The sequence below is a fragment of the Peromyscus californicus genome, unplaced genomic scaffold (assembly GCF_007827085.1).
Source record: "Peromyscus californicus insignis strain IS unplaced genomic scaffold, ASM782708v3 Scaffold_6__1_contigs__length_162567912, whole genome shotgun sequence".
NCBI classification, from domain to species: domain Eukaryota; kingdom Metazoa; phylum Chordata; class Mammalia; order Rodentia; family Cricetidae; genus Peromyscus; species Peromyscus californicus.
In genome coordinates, this window is record NW_026294584.1 from 21182353 (window position 1) to 21209459 (window position 27107).

General features: G+C 43.6%; 1 protein-coding gene across 5 annotated transcripts in view; it reads right to left on the reverse strand.

The window, feature by feature from the left end:
* Positions 1 to 27107, reverse strand: part of Slc25a13 (solute carrier family 25 member 13) — a 182742-nt gene that overhangs the window by 135027 nt on the left and 20608 nt on the right. For 3 of the 5 annotated variants that reach the window (XM_052720290.1, XM_052720289.1, XM_052720291.1), the window contains exons 2-3: positions 19219 to 19272; positions 8316 to 8458 (exon numbers count right to left, since the gene is read on the reverse strand). In XM_052720290.1, the coding sequence (XP_052576250.1) occupies positions 8316 to 8458; positions 19219 to 19272 (197 nt within the window). The remainder of the gene's footprint in view (positions 1 to 8315; positions 8459 to 19218; positions 19273 to 27107) is intronic. The other 2 variants (XM_052720292.1, XM_052720294.1) reach the window with 1 other exon arrangement.

Here is a 27107-nt window from a genome sequence, read left to right on the forward strand (position 1 = left end):
AAAATGTCTTCGCTTTCCTACCTACATGATGGATTTGCTCCACTCTCCAGAGTCCTGCCCATCAGCACGGCCTTTTGTTAGCAGTCCATGTGCAAAAAGAGCTTCATGTGACTTCCCTTTCCCCTCTAGCTATGGCCATTTCTTACCTTGCCCTTTCAGCAAAACTCTCCCAAAGAGGGCTTGGGTGAGTAGGAGGAGAAGGTGGGGGAGGGGGGCACTGCAGGTACATATGAATGAGATGTGAAATCAGTACCTAGTCATTAATCAACCCTTTCTGGAATCAAAAAGAAAAATAAGACCCAGGCATCTGACATTCCTAAAGATTTTCAAATGCATCAGCAACATAATACCAACCTTTTTAAAAATCCTTTTTAATTTACTCCTTGTAGACAGCGTCTAGCCACCACATTGCATGCACCCCCTATGATTTCAGACATCAAATATTAAACATGGAGTGAGTAATGCAAAAAGAAAGGGGGTTAATCAGACCTCCACAGAAAGAGAAAGAAAATAACACTGATTCAATGAGAGCGCTAATGAGGCCTTTTGTTTTGGTAGATTAATTTGGGAGTCTGATGACTACGAAGAACATTTAAGCTCCCCGGTTTGACTGGTGATGATTATTATCAAGGCTTTTTTTTTTTTTTTAATTAAAGAGATGCCTTTGCCTAATTCTCTAGATTATGAATTTCAGGTGTTTACCTGAAATGCATGCATGTCCACCGTCAGAGTGTGGAAAACTTCCCTCATTAGCAGACAGAAAGGCCTCCTCTACCGATGGGGACTGAACTCCACAATGATGAGCAGCTCAGCCCGTGAGCAGCTGATGTTTAAATACATTACCCTAATACTCTTTAAGCACTGCCAATTGTAAACCTCATTAACTCCCAGCATGTGGCCAAGGCCTGGATTTCTTCACCACAGCCTCACAAAGTGAAAACAGGTATATAAAAATGATTTTATCATCAACACGATTACATCCTCCTTCACCCTGGGAAGGATTTAAAAGGCTATATTTTCTTCACTAAGAAAGAAGTGCTGAGCTCCAGAGAAGCTAGCTAACCAGGAGGACCCTAAGAGGGATGCACGGATGGCCCTAGAAAGGGGAAATAGATGAGATCTCCTGAGAAAACTGGGGGTGACGGAGAGCAATAAATGGTAGGGGATGGGGGATGAGAACATGAGGGAATGGGATGGTCGAGCTGGAACAGGGGCAGAGTGGGAGAGCAGTGAAAGAGATACTGTGATAGAGGGAGACATCATGGGGATAGGGAGAAACCTATCTGGCGCTAGGGAAGTTCCCAGGAATCCACAAGGATGACCCTAGCTTAGACTCCTAGCAATAGAGGAGAGGGTGCCTGAGCTGGCTTACCCTGGTAATCAGATTGGTGACTACCCTAACTGTCATCATAGAGCCTCCGTCAGTAACTGATAGAAGCAGATGCAGAGCAAACACCAGGCTGAGCTCCAGGAGTTCAGTCAAGGAGAGGGAGGAGGGATTCTATGAGCAAGGGGAGTTAAGATCATGATGGGGAAATCTACAGTGACAACCAAACCAAGTTAGTGAGAACTCATAAACTTTAGACCAAAGCTGTGGAGCCTCCACGGGACTGAACTAGGCCCTCTGCATAAGCGAGACAGTTGTATAGCTTGGTCTGCTTAAGGAGCAGTGCGATCAGGATCGATCCCTGGTGCATGAGCTGGCTTTTTGGAGCCCAGTGCCTATGATGGGACACATTGCACAGCCTTGATGCAGGGGGAGGGGCTTGGTCCCGCCTCAACTGAAGTATCAGGTTTTGCTGACTCCCCATGGGAGGCCTTACCTTTTTGGTAAGGCCTTTGGGAATGGGGGGGGAGGGGGTGTTAGGGGAGGAGGCTGGGGGGTAAGCAGGAGGAGGGAAGAGAGGGGTATCTGTGGTTGGTATGTAAAATGAGTTAAAAAATTTCTAATAAAGGAAGAAAAAAAAAGGAAGCAGTGAAGAATGGAAAAGCAGAAGACACTTTGCACAGGCCACATGTCCAAAAACCATTTTCTACCTATTCTGGCACCCCTCCATTCCTCGGGCAGCAGTCCTGTCCCAGGACTGAATCTTTGTTCTCTGACCAGAAAGGATTTATTCATGTGCGTTGATTATCCTCTCAACTCAAGAAAATGGAGTGGGGGCTGACAAGGAGGTAGCCTGTACCTTTAGGCCCATCACTGACCACAGGTTATCCAATACTCCCCAAGTCTGTTCTCACAGAACACATCTTCTCACAGTGCAAAGGGTTCTATACCCAAGGTGGAAGGCATATACAGATGGCCTTCTGTGTCCATGGGCCCTAAATCTAGACATTTAACCACCTATTATAGCTAGAAAACACTCAGAAAAAGAAATGCATCGGTACTGAACAGGGACTTTCTTGTCACTAAACAATATGAAAAAACTATTTGCATAGCATTATATTGTGTCAGCTATTAAGTCATCTAATGATGATTTAAGGCACTGTGGAAAACATGATAGGTTAGATGTAAGAACCCCAGCGCTTTATAGAAAGCACCTGGGCATGCACAGATCTTGGCAGGATCCTGTGAAGGTCCTGAAACCAATCTGCCAGGACCATGGAGGGACAACCATCTATGGAAAACTTAGATGTGATGCTAGCAAGTCAATGAGAAATTCCCAGCCACCTGAACCCCCTAATAGGCAGGGCTCAGTATCTGTTGCAGGCAGCCAGCTAGACACTCAACAACCCCAGCTCATCCTAGCCCCACTTAGTCGCAAAGTTTTTTGGTCTTAGCTTGCTCTCATGAGACAATCATTAAAAACAAACAGAAATGTGTTTGCAAAGCTCATGTGGACCAATGTAAGATTTCCACCTGGTTCTTAGTAGATAAGAGGTATGAGTGTAGATGTAACCAACCGTCTTATTAAATAAGAAACATAGAGCCGATTCAGAGAAGAAAGCCAAGAGGTCAGAGCTAAGAGCCTCACCCTTCCTGATTCAGGGATCCTCTTCAGCCAAGAGAGCTCTCTGAAAAAGACCTACTTCCTGTGTGTCTGTCTTTAAAGTCTTCCTGTTCTGCCTTCTCATTAGTTGTAAACCCAAACATGCGACTGCCTCATCACTGCCTGAATGTACCGCCCTCCAGGTCCTTAAAGGCGTGCGCCACCGCCGCCACGCACTTGCTATGGCTCTAATAGCTCTGACCCCCAGACAACTTTATTTATTAACATACGATTAAAATCACATTTCAGTACAAGTAAAATACCACCACACATGAGCTATAGATGAAAATTATACTTAGATGATACACACAGCATAGCTTCCATCCTAATTGGAAGCTACAGTCACCACCAAACCTAAAAGACACATCAGAACCCATACACATTCAACAGCTGGTAGATCATTCACACTGCTCAATTACATGGCTTTGTATGAGAGTCTGGGCCCTGAGAAATCCTGAAACTCATCTCTTCCCCTCCTCAGATGTGAGGCAAGCCCCCCTCATTCAGGAAGCCCCCAAACCAGAGGCTTCCACCCCCAGGCATTCAAAATCTTTTTTCATCTCCCTCAAGGACCTTCAGAAATTGATTAAATCCACCCTTAAATCGATTAAGACAGTAGAACAAAGGAAAATCTAAACACAACAAAGAATATCAATAGGGATTATCCTGCCCCACAGGAAACCATGCCAACTTCCTGATTCAAACCAGCCTTGGGTGGCTCTCGGTAGCTTGAGATAAATGTTCTCATCCTCACCCTTAAGAATGAGTCCTTATATGGTCTAGACAGGGCCTATCTCTCCCACCAAGCCTTGCATTACTGTACCCCGGACATGCTAGACTCACATCTCAGAATTGCAGGGCCTCTTGGGGGGCCTGTTCCTTCTGCCCCAAATGTTCTGTTCTCTGTTCTTGACCACAACTCCTACGGCCCACACGTTACTCATGGGATATCTTTCTTGACCTCTCCGTGGAAATGAAGCTTGTATAACTGTCTCTCACACCATGTCTCTCATGCAGGGCTCTTCCTTGTGCTACAACAAATAATCCTCTGGATCTATCTCAGAAAGACCCTGATGGGACTGGAGAGTTGTTCAGCATTTAAGAGTACTGGTTGTTCTTGTGTTGTGGAATATTATTTTAAGGTGTGCTACATTTGTTTATGCTCTGGAACATTTGTTTTAATGATGCAAAGATGTGTTGCATACTTTTATGTTGCATTTATTTAACTCTGTGAAGCTGTGTTACTTTGCCTGTCTAAAACACCTGATGGTCTAATAAAGAGCTGAAAGGCCAATAGCAAGGCAGGAGAAAGGATAGGCAGGGCTGGCTGGCAGAGAGGATAAATTGGAGAAATCTGGGAGGAAAAGAAGAAAGAGCAAGAGAACAAGGAGAGGAGGATGCTGGGGGCCAGCCACACAGCCACACAAGCAGTCATGGAGTAAGAATGAAGGTATACAGAAGTAAGAAAAGGAAAAAGCCCAGAGGCAAAAAGTAGATGGGTTAATTTAAGTTAAGAAAAATTGGCAAGAAACAAGCCAAGCTAATGCCGGGCATTTATAAGTAAGAATAAGCCTCTGTGTGTGATTTATCTGGGAGCTGGGTGGCATGCCCCCAAAAGAGTAAAAGAGTAAACAATCAACAACACTCTTGCAGAGGTCTACCATTCAATTCCTAACACATTCACAAGAACTGTTGCCTGCTTCTGACTTCTTGGCACCATGACCAAGCATGAATGTGATACACATATATAAACACAGATAGAACACTCATACACATAAAACTATATCTAAAAATCTATTTTTAAAGATTCTGAGGATGGAATTAGAGCCCATGGGGATAGTGCAGAGAATTATTTTCATATCAGTTCACATGTATTTGCTTGTATTTCTCAGATTAACTCTGCACATTGATTAAGCCCATCATTAGAAGGTCTAAGCTGAACTACATAAAAAATATCAACCAAACTGGGCTAGCAAAACTCTGACTCAAAAGCCAAAGCAAACCAAACCAACCTGAGGCAAGGAAGCATAGGGAGCAGTTTAGTTACTCAGGGCCTCTACTTAATTTGAATTATTAACAGCCTCCTCTTCTAATAGTGGACATGGCAGATAGTTCCTTCTCCTTTGTTTACTGTGCACACACACCCCTCATCTAACAAATGCACTTAACAACCTCAGAGTCCTACCTGCATCAGGGTAGTCATACACCTCTCAGGATAAGGGAGTAAGTTTCTTCTCCCCGAGACACAACCAACCTTAGTTTCTATTCAAATATATTCCCAATGTATCCACATAAAAGAATGAAAGTTTGATCCACTCTAGACTGGTTTTGGGAGCATAAGCAGTAAGGCAGTACTCTGTCCTCAAGTGAACTTTTCGAATCCCCTATTTACCATCTTATGCCTATGCATGATTGGACATGCATATGATTAAAATCAGATGCATTATGAGAAGAGGACATGTAAAGTAGAAAAATATGATATAATCCATCAATTAAAACAGAAGCCATCCATCAATTAAAACAGAAAGCCACACTCACTAACACCCCTTAATAGCTCAGTTCCTTCTCCTATTGAACCCCATAAAAAGAAGACTCAAACAATAATCAGGGCCCTTGAGTATCTACATTCTTGAGGACTGCTGTTCTCTTGAAGTATATTCTGATCTTTTTTTTTTTGGGGGGGGGGTTGTCCAAGACAAGGTTTCTCTGTATAACATTCCTGGCTGTCCTGAAACTTGCTCTGTAGACCAGGCTAGCCTCAAACTTACAGAGATCCACCTGCTTCCTCTGCTTCTCCAGTGCTGGAATTAAAGGCATGTGCCACCACCATCTGGTTATTCTGATTATTTTTACTGCTTTGCTTTAAATAAAGTTTCTTCACTATTTTGCAATCTTTGTGAGAGCTTTTGTTTAAATTTCTTGAATAAGAAACCAAAAATCTGAAAACACTTGGCCCAGACCTGGACCACCAGCACCAGGCCAGCCCACTGGTCATGCTTCAAGAAGGAAAGATGGGAAATACAGTTCGGCAGGGTCTGATGACACACTCCTGTCATCTCAGTGTGTGGGAGTCTGAGGCAGGACGATTGCTGAGTTTGAGGGCAGCGTCAACTATAAAACAAAACAAGAAAAGAGTATCTCTGAGATGGCGAACACATGCTCTTCCCACACACCATGAGTGTCAAACAGATCCACCACTCGGCTGCTAGACAGAGCACCGGGGAGATGTTCCCAGCACCCAAAGCTGACCAAGTCAGCAACTCATGAATCTCTAGCTTAGAAACAAGTGAGCTTCAGCAAGCCGGAGATGTTAAGATGAGAAGGCCTGGGTTGAGGATTTAGCTCAGTGGTAGAGTGCTTGCCTAGCAAGCTCATAGGCCCTGGGTTCGGTCCTCAGCTCCGGTTTAAAAAAAAAAAAATGACAAGGCCATGATGACCACAGGCATTTAACTCTGCTGCCGAGTCCAATCCCAGGTTAGATGGAGGCAGTTACTAACAGGAGTCACTGCTTAGCGACCACTGGGTCAGCCAAAAGGTATCACTGGGCGAAGAAAGGGATGTTTTTCATAGATAAAACTGGTCATTGGCCGGGCGGTGGTGGCGCACGCCTTTAATCCCAGCACTCGGGAGGCAGAGCCAGGCGGATCTCTGTGAGTTTGAGGCCAGCCTGGGCTACCAAGTGAGTTCCAGGAAAGGCGCAAAGCTACACAGAGAAACCCTGTCTCGAAAAACCAAAAAAAAAAAAAAAAAAAAAAACAAAAAACAAAAAACAAAAAAAAAAACTGGTCATTGACCAACAAAAATTCTTTACAACTACAGGCTTTCTAATTCCCCACAGAAAAGAACTGCTACAGTCGATTACAACACAGGTAAAGGTCAATGGATTAAAGAAATGCCTGTCCTCCCATGCTCACTACAATAGGAGTCAAAACAGGCAAGATGAGGATGTCAACTCAAGCATCTATCAATGGATGAGTGAATTAAGAATGCACTATAAACACCTAATGGAATAGTACTCAACCTTGAAAAAGGAACTCTGTCACATGTGGCAATGTGGATGAACCTGGAAGATATAATATCAAGTGAAATAAGCCAGGCATGGAAAACAAATGGCACACGTTCTCACCTGTAAGCAGAATCTTAAAACATCAGAATCCATGAAAGCCGAGAGTAGAATAGTGATCACACCGGGCAGGCATGAAGGAGGAAGTATTAAGGAGACTTATGTTCAGAGAACCAAATATTTTCAAAAGACAGTCTTGGACACTGTGGGGCTACGTTTAATAAAAACACATGTATACTTGAAAATTGCTAAGGGAGTTTGAAATGTTCTGAACACAAAAACAAAACAAGCACATAGTGTGATAAATATGTTAACTAGGAAGATTGGTCCATTCTGCAATGAGTGTGTACAACAAATTGGAAGACTGAACACAGCAGTAATATATTCTATTACAGTTCGACAACCCAGAAGTCCTAAACCAAGGTGTCCGCAAGGCCAGACAGGACCTCTCTCCAGAAACTCTAGCAACTCCATCCTGGATTCACGCAGGTGTGGGTAGCTGCAGGCACTCCTGGTTAAGGATGCAGGACTCAGACCAGCCTCTGCAGTCATATGACACCAGGTCCTTGTGTCAAATCTCCCTCTGCCCCCATCTTCAGAGACACTTGTGATGGAATTTCAGTCCACCCAGATAACACAAAGTAACTTTTCCATCTCAATATATTTAATTACACCAGTCCCAAGGTTCCTCCATCAAATAGGCCAAGATATACCAATTCCAGAGAAGACACAGAGGAAACACAAGGTGGTGGGGACAAGGCAGAAGGCATCCTACCGAGTGCCTGCTCAGGACTACACAATGGAGTCTCTACTCTGCCAGGCAAAGGCTTGCTTCCCTGAGACTTGGAGTCATCACATTTTTCTGTCTCCCATTTCTATACCATTTAACCACATGTGAAATTTTAAAGACAATTTGGAGAAAGGGAAAGATGATAGAAGTTATGTCCATAGAGTCATGTTGAAGTTCATAATTTTATAGCAACCTTGAAATATAAAACATACACTCATGTATGTTCACACCACCTCATCAGCTACAACAGTCCCATGCAGCTAGAAACACATCTTCCAAACATGCAATCACCAACTCTGAAATGATTCTTGAAGGAATATTAAGAATAACATTTCTAAAATAATGGATTAGTAGATAGAAAAACATTTTTGGAGCTAGATAGGATGCATACATTTAGTGAGTTCTTTATTAGTAAGCAAAAGAAAGCTGTCTTGAAGAGAAGACTTAGGAAGAGAATTAGAAGTACACATACCCATCTTTGGTTTGATCCACCACACCACTTAAAAGTTCCACAGTCTTTGGGTTGGGCTGGCTTTCTCCAAAAATATTCAAATACCGAGTGACAAAGTCATTGGGAGACATAAAAAATTCACCGTTTTTTTCAATGCTCGCATACTGTTTAAAAAAAAAAAAAAAGGAGGGTAAGGGGAAAGAAACATTATCCAATATATCTGATTTTAAAAGTATATAGTCATGCGCTCAATACTGAAAAGGCCACAAACATTCAAAAGATAAAATCACATCGGTTAATACCATCTTCAAAAGGCAGTTATCATCCACCACTTCAAAGAAAGATTTTAAACAGTCAAATTTTATGCTGATCAGTAGCTCACACAGTGTCCCCCATCCCCACCCCTGCACTCGGGGACATCTGGCAATGTATGATAACAATTTAAATTGTCATGACTTGGGGAGAGGGAAAGCTACTAGCAAACATGAAATAATGCCCTACAGCGTCTCGCTATGAAGCCCAGGTAGTCTCAAACTCAAGATCTCCCTGTCTTAATCTCCCAAGGGCCGGGGTTCCAGGCATGTGCACTTAATGACATGTCCTTTCTAAAGTGGGATCAGTTGTGAAGTATTAAATACTCTTTCCAGGGAGGCTGTTGTGAAAGGCAGCTCCTACACCTTGCATCCCTATATAAGGAAACCAAGCCCCACCTCAGTGCCAACACCGAAACAAAACGGAAGCTTAGCCAGCCTGGAGCCATCAGACTTCTAACCAGGGACTTCCAACCCCGCCTTTCTACTTTAGCTGGTCAGATATATTTTCTTTATTTTGCTCGCATAAGCACTTTATAGAAGTTTCTCCTGCCACCCTCTTCATGGAGTCCCAGATGGCTTGGGGTTTTCCCAATTCCTGAGTCCTAGACTGCTCAAATAACTCACTCAAATTCTAACAGTCCCAGGTTCATCTTCCAACAAAACTCAGGGAGGCCCACAGTCTGAGAAAAGATTACAAACTGAACTGAAACACTACCCTGGAGCCACACAGCATCTTCCATGACACTGGACGCAGGTTTAAACTGCTGCCCTCCTTAATGTCTCTTACTCAACATTACACAGGGACTTGCTGGCACCGGATTCTCCTCCATGGTGGTCTTCTAGGACTCGGTCCAGCTTAGGCAAGGGGGACTTGGCTGTGTCTCGTTCCTGGGGACACCCATGTTTCGGGAAATGCTGAGAATAAACATGAGGATATGGCATCCTTGTGGGGCAGAAGCAGATCTTCTGATTCCCAAGATAAAAGAGCAAAGGAAGAGGAAGACAAGATACCTGAGAACAGGGCTTACTAGGTGATTAGAACCACACCAGCAGCCAGGGTGAGGAGGGGCAGAACGTAAAGAGGTGCAATAGCAGACTTTGCAGTCCTGCAATGTGGGGCTGCGCCTGCTACCATCTGAAAGTCTTGACAGCTAAATAAGTTTCCTGGGCTCTGATGCTTCCTCTGCAAAATGAGTATAATAATACTACCCGCTCCATTTGGCTGACGTGTGAAACAAATGAGATAATAATGAAATACATTATAAACAATGCCCAGAACATAATAAGCACATTTTTGGTTTGGCTGTTTTATTATTACATTTATGTACGTATGTATGCATATATGTATATGCACATGCCATGGCGCCCATGAGAAGACCAGAGGGCGACTTGCAGATGTCTCCTTTCCACCATGTGGGGCCTGGGAGTGGAACTCAGGTTACCAGGGTTAGTGGCATGACCTGCTGAGCCACTTCACGGGTCCCTGTTTTGGCTATTTTAAAAATTCTTTTCTTGGGGCTGGAGAGACGGCTCAGCAGTTAAAAGCACTGGCTGTTCTTCTGGAGGACCCCGGTTCAATTCCCAGCACCCACATGGCAGCTCACACCTGTCTATAACTCCAGTTCCAGGGGGTCTGACACCTTCACACCAATGCACATAAAATTAAATAAATGATTATTTTTTAATTCTTTTCTTTAATGCTCTGCTTCACTGAGTGACATCTGCTGCTGGTATAGCACCAAGTCAAGGATGTAACAAGGACTTTCTTGCGCCAGCAGCTACCCAGTCCTGGCCACTGCCTAGGGAAGGCCATGGGAAGCGGTAGAATACTATTTTCTAAGTACAGTACAAAAAGAGACAGCGAGGGACGCCACCATCCTTCGGCGACATTCACTTCACTTTGGGGGGAGTGGGAATCTACAGAAGAAAGAAGTGATTGTGATTTTTTTTCCTAAATGAGGACAAACAAGCTTGAAACAGAAGGCGTATGTCACTGCTAATGACAGCAATCCTGCAGTGTGGTTATACCAAGGTTTCTCTAGGACAGTGATTAATTTACTTCAAAACACAACTTAACTTTTCTCCTGCTGGCCCACATTTAGATTATTTCCAGTTTGGGTTATTTTGTAAGAAAACCTAAGATAGCTATTCTTTTATATAACATTCGTACAAATTCCTGACTATTTTCAAAAACTAGAGTCCATGAGAAAAGAAATTGCTGAGTTAAAGGACGGGAACTTTCAGGCGGCTGGCACTTATTATCGCTCTGGTCTCCGGAAACGATTGTACCAATCCATACTGCCACCAACGGTGCGGGAACACGCTCTCGGCCCCTTGCAGGGTCACATTTGTTTCAAATACTTTTCCAGGTTGACATTTTTATGTAATTGAGTCTACAGGGCTCTTTTTCCCCCTTTGCAAATCCCTCTGTTACTTTTCTGACCTTAAAAAGCTAGTCCTTTCTCATCTCAAGACCAAATACCAACACAGTTTCATTCTCTCCTGGCTTTTGAGCAGATCTGTATTTACCTTTGGGTTTCAGCATATCAGGGCTTTGTTTCTGCGTGTGGTCTGACATGAGGATATCCCAACTGCAGCTTCTGCCGCTCAATCTATTGGTTGCTCCAGACCCACAAACCAAGTCTCTCCCCTACCCACTCTCTAGGATGCAGGTTTTTCACTACTAAATTATCATATGGTCACCAGAGGAAACACAGAGAAGCAGACCCCGGCTGCAACTTCAATTCTGACAGGCTGGAATGGCTTCCTGGGGCCAGCGTGCACCGTGGAATTGCCAGGCACAACACCAAGAACGCAGGATGGCCTGGCAGTTCCGATCAGTGGGAGACAGTCCAAGGCCACCCTTTCTTGTCGACCTGTCTGTCTGTCCTCACAAGATAGCAGTGACTCTTGCTCCAACTGCGGGAAGGGCTCTGTCAAGACAGGGCTTTGGGGCTGTGTTCTCATTGTTCCCTCAAATTCCCAGACTGCTGCCTGGCAGTGAAATGTGTTTAAGAAATACTTTTCGAATGAATGAGAGGCTCAGAACGTTGTATTACTTTTCTCCTAGAGCTTTTCTTGGCCTGATGATTAGCCTTTGAATTTTCCCCCAAATGACCTTTGGAATCATTGTCAAGCTGTGGACCCTAAAAACATTTTTCACTGAAAATGCACAATTAAACTGCAGTGAACTACACTACTCACTCACAAGATAATGAAGGATAATGAAGGTTGGCAAAAATGGAGAAAACTCCCACATACTAGTTGTGTAAGAATAAACTGATGGTACTGGAGAGATGGCCCAGTCGTTAAGAGCACTGGCTGCTCTTCCAGAGGATCCGGGTTCAAGTTCCAGAACCCACATGGCAGCTCACAACTGTCTGTAACTCCAGTTTGGGGAATCTGGCACCCTCACATAGATATAGATGCAAGCAAAACACCAGCGCACAGAAGAATGAATAAATGTTTTCTTAAGTAGATATATCTAAAAATAAATAAACTGACCAACCATTTTAGAAAACTGCTGGGCAATGTCTTCTGTAACTGTGCCTAACACACATACCATAGACAGCAATTTCAATCATAGGGAAATCTCCAACAAAATGGATGAGTTATAACACCAAAAAGTTGAGGTATTCGCAGCAACCTGATTTATGTCAAAAATGCTATAAAACCCGGGCGGTGGTGGCCCACGCCTTTAATCCCAGCACTTGGGAGGCAGAGGCAGACGGATCTCTGTGAGTTCGAGGCCAGCCAGGTCTACAGAGCGAGTTCCAGGAAAGGCATAAAGCTACACAGAAAAACCCTGTCTCGAAAAACCAAAAAAAAAAAAAAAAAAAAGAAAAAAAATGCTATTAAAAAAAAGGCCCAGATGTCACCAAACAGCTGGAAACATAATTGACTGTCATAGTCAGTCACACAATAAAATACAACATAGTAATGAGAATAAACTAACTCCACCCACCCGAGACAACACAGATGTATCTACATAAAGCAGGGTTGGGAGTAGAGCTCGGTGGAAGAGCATTAACCTGTGATGTCTGAGGCCTGTGGCTCCACCCCCTGCTGTGGAAGAAGTAACAGAGACAGACAGAATGCAGACTGCATGGCTACTCCTTATCATGGAATGAGATCATGAACAGAACTAAGATGCCACGGGAGAAGTCAACCAGCTGCCTTTGGGCTGTGGGGAGTGGCCAGCACAGGGAGCAAGGAACTCTGGGTGCTGGTGCCACAGGCACACTCACGCTCTAAATAACCATGGAGACGTTGCTTATTATCTGTGCACCAGACTCAGACCTCAATAGTCCACATTCTCACCAAGTATTTTTTTGTTTTGTTTTGTTTTGTTTTTTTTTCGAGACATGGTTTCTCTGTGTAGCTTTGCGCCTTTCCTGGAACTCACTTGGTAGTCCAGGCTGGCCTCGAACTCACAGAGATCCACCTGGCTCTGCCTCCCGAGTGCTGGGATTAAAGGCGTGCGCCACCACCGCCCGGCTTCACCAAGTATTTTTATTGGCCTCGTTTGTTTAGAGGTGACAAAGAGATCATCTCTTAAATAGGATGGCATGCAATTTGGATACAAAATATAGTTTTATTAAGTTTAAAACAAGCTCATCCACCAAACAAGGATGAGTCATTTTGGGGTTCAGTAAATAAGTCAAAGGTTGTCTCTTGGACTCACGGATATAGGCCAACCATGGTAAAAAGCATGTACCAGGGGTTCTGGCAAAGACGGCCTGGTTGTCCTTGAGGCAAGGAACAGGGGTCACTGTCAGAGGAAGAGATTCTTTCTTACAGTTGCCTCATGTCTAGAATACCATTCATATCTCTCTGGGAATGTCTAAGTGACCTGAAGCTTCCCTCTCTTCCAGGTTTTTGAGGGAGGTTTTAAGATGATGAAATACATGCTCAGGAAGGCTTTTATAATTCTTTAAGTGATTTTGTGTTTCTGTTAACACCACACTGAACGAGGAGAGTAGCAAAAGGACTCTGAAAGGAACCTGTCCCCATAGTACCCGCTCCACAAGGACAGGAGTCCTATCTGGCCTGCTCCCCACTAGCCATTTAATAAAAGCCTGTGAGTGATGACCTGGGTCAGAACCCTCACCATGTGTCTGCCAGGAGTCACTCACATCCTGGGGCTGAAAGGCAAATTCTCCTTGACCTTCGCTCAGCCAGAGATTCCCTATGCACACCAGGTCCTGTCACCTGCCAGTCTGTACCTTGATCCCCGGTTCTAAGGATGGAATAAAACAAAACAGACCATACTAATACTGGTGTTCGATATTGTCTGTTATCAGGAATCATTGTTTTCTTTTTTTAATTGGGTCCACAATGTAAAAAGGAAACTGTGCGTATTAACTGAAGATGTGTATTACAGCACCCCAGGTGAATTATAATAAATGCCAAACAAAGAAATAAGTTAGTAAAGTATGTGTGAAATTGTACTAATATGACAAATATTCATTTAAATTAAGGGCTAATCATGCAGGTATTTGCTTTATAATTCTATTTCTGTTTGAAATTGTCACAATAAAAAGTTAACATTCAAGCATCCTAAAGCTTTTCATTTTAATAATAGTCTAAATTGCTAACATAAATGTGGGAATATATACTGCTACATTCCAACTCAAAATGCAAAGACAAGAGAGCACAAATGGCAGCCTGCTTCCTTAGAAGGCATGAGGCAGAGTTCACCACGCAGCATCCTAAAACGGGGTGGGCGGGGCAAGCCCTATTCATTACAGCGTTGCTGTGATAGCGAATGAGAGATAGCAACTGAACAGATGTTATAGAGAATGACTAGATGAAGTACCATACAACATCCATAGTTAGGAATGTCATAGTTTCAAAGCTTACAGAGAAGCGGCTAGACTTAAAGGCTATATCTTGTTATATGTTTTTTTTTGGGGGGGGACTATACAAGGTAGTATTTTTTCCTCTCCTGTTAAGGAAAATAACTGAAAGAGGGAGAAAAGGAGAGAAAAGGAGGGAGGGGGGAGAGAGAGAGAGAGAGAGAGAGAGAGAGACCTGTGTCTATGCTGAGATCCAAAGTCAGTTTTCTTTATGTATTTTCTTCATTGGAAATATCAGAAATGTAATCACTCTAGGCTCCTATTTCTGCAGATGACACCTCTCCTCCTTTCCACACTCTGGAGCTCCCCCTGTTCTGTGACTGGTGTCTTTGCAATGAGGACATTCATATAGCCAGCCCCCTCCACTATAAAGGATGGCACAGGCTGCACGTGGTGGCCCATGCCTTTAATCCCAACACTTAGGAGGCACTTACTTAGCTTTGCAAGTTCAAGGTTAGCCTGGTCTACAGAGTGAGTCCCAGGACAGCCAAGGCAATGTACAGAGACCCTGTCTCCAAACAAACAAACAAACAAACAAACAAACAAACAGGCAATCAGTTTCATCAAATATTCCTTCAAAGTATCCCTGACTAGCTAGCTCATTGCCCACTGCTCCTGCAACCAAGAACTTCATCAGAAGCCGGGCGGTGGTGGCGCACGCCTTTAATTCCAGCACTTGGGAGGCAGAGGCAGGTGGATCTTTGTGAGTTCGAGGCCAGCCTGGTCTACAGAGAGAGATCCAGGAAAGGCGCAAAGCTACACAGAGAAACCCTGTCTCGAAAAACCAAAAAAAAAAAAAAAAAAACTTCATCAGGGATTTCCAAAAGGATCATTCTCAAGGTCGGCCACCTCACGGTCACCGAACTAGCCCATCCTCAAGCCCACCCTCCCGGTGCTTGAACTACTCGGAAAACTTCCAATGCCTTCCACCTGTTCACTGTCATTGCAGGCTTGCTGTGAAACCCACCTGCAACGCTTCCGCCTCCCACACCCTGTAATGCTCCCTGACAGTCGAAGCTCAAAAATAAAAATTCAAAAAGTGCAGAGTAAACAAGTTCAACCTGGAGAAGTTCTCTCCCAAATCGTCTGTCTCCAGGCCTCCACACGGTCCTCTTCTCCACCTCCTCATGCTCTCCCCAAAGCATCTCCGCTCCACACAACTGAACTCTTGGAGTCTGCTTACTCAGTCTCTTTACCTGCTCGTGCCTGTAAGTCTGCACTAAATCTGAGCTTCTGTGAGACCATCATTGGTGTGTTCCTCTTTTGCTCACCCCACTGAGGATGTCATAGCACTTGATTTCAATCACAAATCTCTTTCAATTAACATGAAGCTACAGCAAACACGCTACGTAGAAAGTCTTCATGGCATTGAGATTAAACCCAAAATTGACCGTCCGGAGTTCATCTTCCACATGCAGATAAAACCTTGGCTACCACTTTCCCCAAGACGAGCCTGCAAAGTGAGTGTTTTACCCCAGCATATTACAAACCAAGTACCAATATTCCAACCATTTTCTAACCTTTCCCCCAAACTGGATCAATAAAGATATGGTTGTTCATGCTACTTTCTGTCTGGAACAAATTTCATACCCTTGTCTATCTGATAAACACCTATTCCTTTTCAAGTCCAGTTCAAACCCCCTTTCTACACTTTTGATGACCCTCCAAAGAAAGATGTAATTGCCTCACATAATCTCCCTACAAATTAATGCTGTATCATACTTATCAACCATATGTTGGCTGTTTTCTTATCTACACACAGTGAAATATTTAAGGATAGGAATCATGATTTACGTATCCTTACCAGGCGCCCAACATCTAATAGACAACCTCAAAGCAGGGTCGGTGGATGGGATACAGGGTGGGTGGATGAGACAGAGTTTCACTCTTCTCAAAAACATACAGTAAAAAGCCAGAAGGGTGTCCACCTCAGTCCTCTGGAGCCAGCTTCCTTTCCCTACCTGCTCAGCTCCACGGCTCGCTCTCATTTCCAGGGCTGCCAACTCCCCCACAGCCCAGACACCTAATATCCAAGGCTCAGATGAGGTGCCTTTCCATCCCTCCCTACTACAGCAGAATCCTTCCTTTCTGCCTAGTTCGCCAGAGAGACGGCAGAGACATTTCCCACAGAGCTCTTATTAGAGAGAAAATCAAGTCAGAAAAACTCATGAGGAGGAAAACAACACAATAAACGGGCTTGCAGGATGCTGACTGCTCATCCCTACAGGTCCAGCCTGGCAGCCTCCATGGCACCTCTTTCTCCTTTGATCCTTTTACCGCAACCACCATCTACACCAGACAGTAAACAAGAGCTCCTCCGCATGCTGAGCCAAGGTGGATTTGTGTTGGTCCCACACTATCCAGGCCTGGTGAGGTCACCAAGACCCTGTGCCAGATCCAAAATCCCTTCTCCAAACTGCTGATTCGGTTTTCTTCATGGATCCACCTCCTCCCCCGCATCATCTCAGACTCTAAACCATAAAAAAACCCTCACTCAAAAATCACGTAGTCTCCTATCTAGTGCCAAGGATTCTAACCCCAGCCTTGAGGCCCATCTACATAGAAACGTCACCCGTGGCTGTTCAGGGACCTGCACAGAGCTCCAACCCTCCCTTGGATTTCCTTGGGCCAAGTGGAGCCAATGCTCCAGTCCCCGGGCATTAACTTAAGGAAGAAGACATGAATATCAAAAATTCCATCACCGGGGAACCATTTCTTCCTGACAACATTCTATACTGGCCCTTCTCAGCTAGAAACAAATTTAAAGGGGTGGGGGAAGAGAGAGAGCAAGTGCTGGTGTGGCGGTGTGTACAAGATGTGTATAAATACCAAACATCCTTACAAACTCAACCTTCTTTCTTCCTCTGAAAATGTTTACGTTTAATTTTTCTTTTGGGGTCTTTGTGTTTCCCGCATTTGCTTTCTTGTTTGCTTTAATTATTATTTTTTGTGTACATGTCTGTGTGCCTATATGAGTTTATGTGCGCCACATTCATGCAAGGGCCCTCAATTTCCAGAGAATGTCAGATGGCCTGGAACTAGTTATACGCAGTTTTGAGCTGCCTGGTATGGGTGCTGGGAACTGAACCTGGGTGCTCCGAAGGGGCAGGAAGCACTCCCAACCTTAACCACTGAGCTATCTCTTCAGCCCATTCTCCCTGTATTTGCATCATTTAATTTCAAGCATTTACTGAGTCAATCTAAGCATGTCAGGTGCTTGGCAGTGCATACCAGTTAATTTATTGAATATATTTTTTTCTAATTTTCATTATGAAAGCATTCAAACATACAAAGTAAAGAAATAAGAGTGCAATAAGGCTAATATTCCATTTCCTAATTTCAAGTTTTTTCACAATACCACCCATCTCTGTCTCCCACCCAAAGTGAGATTTTAAAGTGGTCTCTACTATTACACTGTCATCTATAGATGCTTCAATCTCATCTCAAAAAGACAGCACTTCTGTTGGTTTTTGAGACAGAGTCTCTATTATATAGAACTGGGTGTCCTAGAACTTGCTTTGTAGATGAGGTTCTCAAACTCACAGAGATCTGCCTGCCTCTGCCTCCTGAGTGCTGGTATTAAAGGCGTGCACCACCATTGCCCAGCTAAATAAATAACAATTCTTAACCTCAAATACCCTGTCCGTGCTCAAGCTCCTTATTGCTTCTCCATTCCTCAGCACTGAGGGTTATAGCTGGGGCCTCATGCATGGTAGGCAAGTATTCTTAGACTATGCCACAATTCAAGTCCTCCTTTTTTAAAAAAAAATATGAACACATTTTTCATAAAGAAAGTGAGTCCCATGTAATCAACACTTTTCTGTATCATAGTCAGTGCACATCAAGTTTCTGATTTTTGCTTTGGTGCCTCTTTGCATCCAGATAAAACCTTGGCTAGCACTTTCCCCAAAAACAGCCTTCAACGTGAACTGAAATATCTTAGCAAGGTATGTTGCAAGCCCAGTACCAACATCCCAACCATTCTCTAACCATTACCTAAAATGGACCTCTGAAGTCATGGTGTTCCCTCCACACACCTGGCACACTTTGATTTGCACCTGTTGTCCTTCAGTGTTTAGAGAAGGCCCTCATATTTTTTTTTTTTTTTTAGTGTCTTTACAAAACAGGCATTTTCTTTTTTGACTATGTTGAGCAACAAAAAAAAAGATTTGAGACCCAAGGAAGACTTTTGGTGCACTGACCATTTATTGTCCAGAACTACAGTGGGGGGGAGTACAGGAACTAAGTTCTTAGGGTATCTGCGGCACCCCAGTGTCAACGACTATCCAGTGTCGATACACTGAAGATGGCAATAATCAAAACAAAATGGGCTTCCTCTACCCTGGGGAGGGAGGACGATCCTCTCGGCACAATGGAGAATTATCAGGATGCTGACACAGAACCTGAAACTTCCTAGGAAAAAAGTCATTGCTATGGACCTTCAGAGATCCAGCCCTCAATAGGTAATGAGTCACAAGACTCAACCCTCCAAGTACTTTTTCAGTTGAACTGTATGACATGAAAGAAATTAAAATATAAGCCATATCCCCATCACCAGAATTCACCTACATGGTTTCCATATATTTTTTTTAAATAGAATTATAAAGGATCCCTTTCATAAATCCTATACTAAGATACGTTGAGGAATGTTTTTAAATTTTCAACAATGAAATAAAGAGCTGTTTGAAATAATCGTCTAAAGTTATAGAACACAAACCAAACAAGAAACAAAATAGATTCCTTTATACTGACCTTCAAAAATATTGGTCTAAGCTCAGCTGGATCTGCTCTCTTGGTTAAAGCCACCTATAAATAAACACAAAAATGTTTATGTTATTAGAACAAAGCTGAGAAATCAAGCTAGCAGGAGGGAAAATAAACTTTGGGCTAGAAATTAGTAGATTTCATTTTTGTACATAAAGTACCAAATTGCTCCAGTGTGTAAACTAGTCCCCAGATTTTAATGTGGACTCCATGTGGCTTCTAAAATGATAACACTCTCTATGAGAAACCAGAAAGCCCTTAATATCTAGTGTTCAATGTATAAAAGGGGAAAAAAAGTTGAAACAGATTAGTGAACACCTGGCATTTCTAAACCACACCCAAGGGTAACTCATGCCTTCTCACATAGGAATATCTAAATATTAAGTACAACCTGTCTGCCAATCCTGCATAGGAGCTCATTTCTTAAAAGTCAGTGAACTTGTAAATCATATTAAGGACCCAAAGGGAACTGCTTCCCACAGCTCCTCCATGAACAGCACGTACACCCACCGACCTAGACAGGCCAAGGAACTTCTCCACCTCTCCCTAGCCTTAATAAATCATAAGTCTCCAAAGGTGTGACTATTATTCTTCACATTCTAGAAACTCAAGGGACCGTGGTTACCTTCCACCAGTAAAATTTGACAGATTAGCTCAGAATAGGTGTTGTGCTTAATTCTCCAGGCCACAAAGTCCAAAAACATCACTAGGAAAAAAGCAAGACAAACTTGAACATGACTGCCCCAGGCCAACACAAAAGAACCCTTATGCAGAACCAAACAGTGGGCTTATTCAGTGTCCCATCACCCAGTCCTGTTGGCAACAGTGGTCATAAGACGCAGTTCTCAGCAAGCAGAGTGTCACCCCATGATACAACCAAGGCAGGGCCCCTGGAACCACCCCAACACTGGAACCATGTCCCTATCCATGAGGAGATTTATGCAAATTGTTCTAAATCCCTTCTGTGTGCTTGCAAAGGCTCTTCTGAGATCTTTAGACAATGGCTTTTCTGTCTCTCCATATGGAACTACCAGAGCTCCTTGGCCCAACACTGTCAGGAATAAATTTACTAACGAGTCACTGGAATGGGAGGTAGTCTCTCTGAAAGCAGCTGGATGGTCACCATGCTAACACTGATACTCTTTCCACTTTAGCTGAATACCTGACACTATCAGTGTCTTACACCCAGAATTAGCTGGTGTCCTTTGCTGTTCAATAACAGAGGGAAAATAAGACTGCTAACCAACCCAGGCATGATTAATGATGCTGCTGACCACTAACCAACCCAGTCATGATTAATGATGCTGCTGACCTCCAGGTTTTAGAAGAGGAGGCCCTGTTAGTGGAAAGGTGGAACTGGAATGAACACTCCTAGAAAAGCATCACCAAAGCCCCCTCTACCTCCACTTCCAGAGCAGAGCCATTCGTCCCCCCATGGTGAAAAATCCTATACCCACGATGGGCTATTTACTAGGCATGAGAAGGGGGACTGTGCGTAGTATGCTGGCCTAAGTTTCTAGCATTTTTCCCTTTAAAGGGCAAAGAAACTTTCTACACAATGAACTATGCTTGCTCTGTCTGGATGCATGCTTGCACGTCTGCTTAGTTCACTATACTATGCACTTTGTATGAACAATACTGGGCAGTGCTAGCCAGAATGCACCTCCCTGGCCTGAATCCCCATGGCACCATAATTTCCTGATCCCCAAACATAAATCATGCAATGCTCCTAGTCAGAACTGGACCTGTTTGAGAGAAAAAGCACTCTTTACATTGTAACCCATCCAGGGTCTCAGCATAGCAGAACAAAAAGAAAAACAATCCCTCCAGGGGCCAATGCTTTGAAGTTGTGCCCCCAAGAAGGTACCCTGTAGTTTACAAAGCACGGCTGGGTCCTCACAGAGAGTCTGAAAGTCAGGACACATTATTGTCCCCATTTTCCAAACAGGGAAATCAAGATTCAGAAAAAAGTTGTGTACTTCCTTTCCCTAAGTCAGATGAAAAGCCATTTCCCCCCTTGTGTTTGTGTTTTCTCAGTCTCAAGTCTCCTATCCTCCACACTACAAGCAGCTTCACTGTAACCCAGCTTACAGGAAATATACAGCACAAGGATGAAGATCAGCACTGTAAATGCAGTCTGCCTGGTAAGGCTAGGTCCTCGCATGGTGGTACATACCTGTAAACCTACAACTTCACTTCATAGACTGCGCCAGAAGGATCTAGAGCTTGAGACTAAGCCAGGTTACATAGTATGACACTTTGTCAGATAAACCAACCAGTAGTTGTGGGATATGTCTACAATGTGTGAAGATGTTGCTGTGATTGGTGTAATAAAAAGCTAAACTGTCAATAGCTAGGTGGGAGATATAGGCAGGACTTTCGGGCAGAGAGAAGACTCTGGGAAGAAGAAAGGTAGAGTCGCCAGCCAGACACAGAGGCAGTAGGACATGCAGGAGGAGAGGTAACAGCCATGAGCCATGAAGCAGGGCATAGATTAACAGAAATGGGTTAATTTAACTTATAAGAACTAGTTAGAAACAAGCCTAAGCTATAGGCCAAGCTTTTATAATTCATAAGAAATCTCCATGTCATTATTTGGGAGCTGGCTGGCGGGACAGAGAAAGAGTCATTACAAACAGTGAAAAAGAAAATGTTAGTGTCAGACTGGCCTTCCACAGAGTGCAGGCCTGCCCTCTTAACTCACTGGCTGGCCTGGGTTCTCTGACTGGTCTCATTTCCTCGTCTATCCATGAGAAATGGTGGATAATTGCAAGGAAAGTGCTAAGTACCAACAAGGCCCTAAGTTTAAAGCACTCAATAAATGCCATCTATTATCACTTTTGTATTACTTATCCAAAAGCTTTTATATTCTACCATGATCATGTGTCTAAGTAACGAGTAACCTACTTCATAATTTAGAAGGGAGAAGTAGGAAAGAAAAAGGGAAGTCAGGGTTCTTGAAAACACTCACCAAAGCCCCAACCAAACGTCAATTATCACCTCTGTTCTCCTAGCCTACATAAAGCTACTCTTGAAAAGAGACCCAAAGCCGCAGGTGTGGTAAGTGGTGAACGATCTCACGCAGGAATTTGCCTGAGACTGAGACCCATTGATATCTGTACCATTCTTAAGCATAAAGAACCATGGAACCAGGAGATCATTTCTTCAAACTTAGCACCAGCCTCCTGGCTTCATGTGTACTCACCCCATCTACTGCCCACTCAGCAAACACTCGGTGGCTATTTGGAATTTCCATTTTGGCTTCTACTCACACCCCAAGTCATCCACTGCAAAGCAGGAGCAATCTCTCTGACGACCACATAAAGTCGCACTGAGACCTACAATGACCTGAAGGTGCACTGAGATAGATAAGTCTCCCTGGTGACAAATCTAATACCCAAGAAGATATGTGCTGGGAAAAGTCAGCCAGAGAAACGGAGCTGTCTTCTTTTTTAAGTCAACACAGGACAGCTGATCAGTATGCATGCTTTAGTTATAATCAAAAAGCCTGGAGGTTTTAAACCTAGCTTATTCTTGGGCTTCAGAAGACTTGTCAAACTTAAGATAGTTTCCAGATGGCTCACCTATGTACATACACACATTTGGGTGTGTGCCTCTTACATAATAACATGTAAATGTAAATATGTACAAGCAAAGTACCATTCATTTAATTACTTGATGTCATGATTACTTATCATTATCTTATTCTTTATCGTCTGTACTGAAAGACTGAAGTGTAATACAGTCTAACATTACAACAAAAATTGTACTATGTTTTACATAAATGATGTAATGCATTTCCAAATCTAAGAAAGGAGTTCTTTGCAAGTGACTATGAAATATCATTTGATATTTAAATCAGCACAATAGAGAATTTTGTACTCAGTCAGATCACATGTTACAACTGTTCCAAACTTAAGAGAAACAGAAGCAACGAGCTGCATGGCTGTTGCTCCCATACACTGGGAAAGGTCTACTAGGATTAACTTAGAATGGAAATTTCAAGTCCATGCTTTGAAATGGTAAAATCTGAGAGTCACGAAATATACAATACACTTTAACAAGATAAATACTAGTTATACCCATGTGACTAGCTCACCAATAGCATTCGTAAAACATACCCAAACTAGGTTAAAAAAATTTTAAGAAAATAGTAATATAATAACACAACTTTAGGAACTAGCTTTTTCATAAAGGGAACGAAAATATAACAGGAAGAACCAGAAAGGTGTCGTTCAGAACAAATAAACTCTCTCATTCTAACAGGCATCAGAGTTGCCAACGGCAGGGGAAGATTCCTACTCACATGAGTATTTTTTTCAGTCAGCTTGCTTACACTGGAATCAAGCCACAGTACCAGGCTCATTACTTCCACAAGTTGCAGAGGCACATAGCTGTGCTCTCAAAATAGTTAGTAGGTGTGACAGATGGCAGTAGGGACAAATAAAAAAATCCAACATAGCTGGGTATGGCAGTCCCAGCCTTGGGAGCGAGAGTCGGGAGATGCGGGGGAGTTCAAGACCCTTTTCATCACCCAGCAAGTGTGCCTGAGACCACCTTGAGATGGAGGAGAGCCTGTGTTAGGAGGCAGAGGAAGAAAAAGGAGGGAGATAAAATTGGGTCACTCCTCTCAGGAGGCTCTGAAGATGTGACACCTGGTTGGACCTCCCTGGGGGCATCCTCAGATCCCCAGCCTCTACAAAGACCTTAAGGGGCTCCTCAACTGATAACTGAGAGTCTCGGTGAGTGAGACATCAGATCTCTACTGGTGGCTTCCTTCAGATCAGTGGTTCTCGAAGCCTGGGTATTTGCACTCACATGTACATACCCATATGCAGACGCACACACATACACATAACTAAAATATTTTTGAAAAAAAATGAAAGGAGCATTCAAGAGCAAAAAGAACTTTTTAGGCCCCTGAATTCAGAATCTCAGGAATGCGTATATTATTGTTTGAATACAAAATTTCTCCCACAAGCTGCATGCTTGAAGACTTGGTCCCAGTTAGTGGTGGAGCTTTTTGGGGGTGAGGGGTGTCTAGTTGGAGGAAGTGTCAGGGGGAGCAGAAGTTTATTGCCTGGGCCTTCTTCCTGTCAGGTGTTTGATTCCTGACAAGCCCCCACCTTGACAGCCAAGAGCACCCCCCCACATCATACCTTCCCCAGGATGGGCTAGATTCCTTTGAACCCTGAGTTGAGGTAGTTCCTCCCTCCCTCAAGCTGCTTTAGCTAGGTATTTAATGACAGTGATGAGAAAAACAACAAATCTAAAATATCTTTAAAACTATAAACTGGATGGTAGTGGCAGCAGCACATGCCTTTAATCCAGCACTCAGGAGGCAAAGGCAGGGATCTCTATGAGTTCAAGGCGCCAGCCTGGTCTACAGAGAGAGAGTTCCAGGGCAGTCAAGACTACACGGAGAAATGCTGTATCAAAAAAAAAATCAAAAAGAAAAAAGAAAAGAAAAACTATAAAAATAACAAAAATAGCATACTTTTAAAACTATCCAGAAAATAACAATGGGTGGATGCGAAGAGCCACTGGCTTGACGCCAGCCTCAACCTCCCCACACAGTACAGCTCTCCTTCAACAGTATTTCCCAACTCACTTCCCCAACATGAGAAATCTCTGAAAGTCAAAACAATCACAGGATTGCTTATCCAAAAGATTACCTTAAATGATTATTTATCTTTGATAGGTAAAAACCAGAAAAGGTAACTCATCAAAAGCAGGCCATCATGTGTACATGTGAAAGCCAGCATGGGGTAACAAGAAAGGAAACAGGAGAACCAGTGTAAGAGGACCCAAACCCTAGTGGAAAGTGCTCTTGGTATCGCCTAGCAACTCAGCAGCTGCAGCCCACATCCTCTCTCCATCTTCCTGTATTGCCAACTACATAGCGAACATTACATTTCTCAGAATCCTTTGCAGCTATATGGCCCAGGGCCTGCCAATCAGAAGAACTGTGGAGGGATTTGCAAGGAAAAGACTGGGAGGCTCGGGCCACCACACTCTTACTGCTTCTGCTAGCAGACACCTCTGTTCAGAGTGACTGGTTTTCCTGTGACACTGTCCTGGCCTCCCACATCGTTCATAGCCATGTCCTCCAAAACACCCCTCACTTGGCAGGAGACAACCTGACTGCACAGGAGGCCACTGCTCCCTTGGTGGCCTGCTCTGCTGTGAGGCTCTGGAAGTCATTCCTAAGAGCTCAACCTCAAGTCTGTTTCTTCACCTACCCAACAAATTCTATAAGCCATTTAATAGCCTGTAATAAATCTCCCTCTGCTGAAACCAGCCAGAGAGGATTCTGTTCCCCGCAAGTCAACCTTGACTGATACAATCAGTTATTGCAAAAGAAAGTTTGGAATTCCCTAAAACCACAGTTACCATTGCCTTGAGGGAAGAAAGAGGGTGTCTCATCAAATTTACAAAAATCATTTCTTACTGAAGTCACCGAGAATCACTCGCTTGAGCCTTGTGTTACATTTCCTTAGGTTCTCATAAGTGAAGAGCTGTAATTATACAAGAAGTGACTGAGGTATAAATCGGTATATAGACAAAATGCCGAGTTAAGCATTCTCCCAACCACAACATTTCTGGGCAATCAGCTCTCAAAGGTTCCTATCACTCAACAATTCACTTCCAAAGCACCCGAGGGCCCACAGGGTAATTAACAGGCAGGTCACTTCAGAGTGCTGCAGATGTTCATCAGAACAGCTCGGTAACTTGTGACTGTGCTGCGGCAGACAAACATTAACCAACTCTAAACCACCGAGATTAAAAATCTGGTATTAAGACACCAAGTGTAACGGGTAAGCGCACTCGATGGGGGTGTTTCAGCTGTGGGTTCTGTTACGCCAAAAAGGCTTTAAACACACTTTCAATTCTCCCATCGTCATTAAGCTGAAACTTGCATTCCAGTAAATGCTCCCTGGAGGAAAAACTGACAAGAGACACTCTGAATATTTTCTAAAATACACACCTTTCTATTTACATGTCCCTGCCTTATAGAGACGAGGAGCTGCTAGTATTGCCTGGAGTCCACAGCAGAAGTCAGGGAGAAAACCTGGAGACCCAGCCAGGCCTAATGACCTTGGGCCAGTCAGTCAACAGGTCAGTCAGTTAACATCTCTGCGTTTGAAATCTGCGCTTAGGAAGTGAGCAAATGATAAGAAACCCTACCTTCTCCCTTTCATATGCCTGCCTAACAGTCAATTAGAATGAAGAAAATGTATCCTCAAAATCTTCAGCTGTTACTGCTGGCAAGGATTAGTATCAGCTACTGCCAAAGAAAACAAGCTGATAACAAGACTTCAGGACATCGCCCACCGCTCCCAAATACAAATGGAAGGTAACAGGGCCCAATGCCCTGAACTCAGACCTAGATAACAAAAGATGATATGCTAAAGAGAAAAGCAGTTTACATAAAATGCTTTTGGAGGGCTGGGAGCACAGTTCCTTTGGTAGACTGCGTGGCTATCATCCACAAGAGCCTGGGGTCTGCTCCCAGCACTGCACAAGCCGGGCATTGTGGCCCACACGTATAACCTTAGCACTGGGAAGAGGGACGAGGATCAGAAGTTCAAGGTCACCTTCAGCTACACTGTGAGTTCAAGGCTAACATGGGATACAATGCGCCTGTCATAAATAAATAAACAAACAAACAAACAAATAAAGTGCTATATGGAACATCTGCTGTCTCCTGAGGAAAGCTGGAGAATCAGCCACCACCAAAGAGCTACCAACAATACCCTCAAATGCCTAGAATGGCTTGGGAAGAATCCAGTATCACACTCAAAGCAGGACACACTGCCTGCCTATTTATACACTGCCTAGGTAAACTGAAGTGAAAATATCACACCATCCCGTGC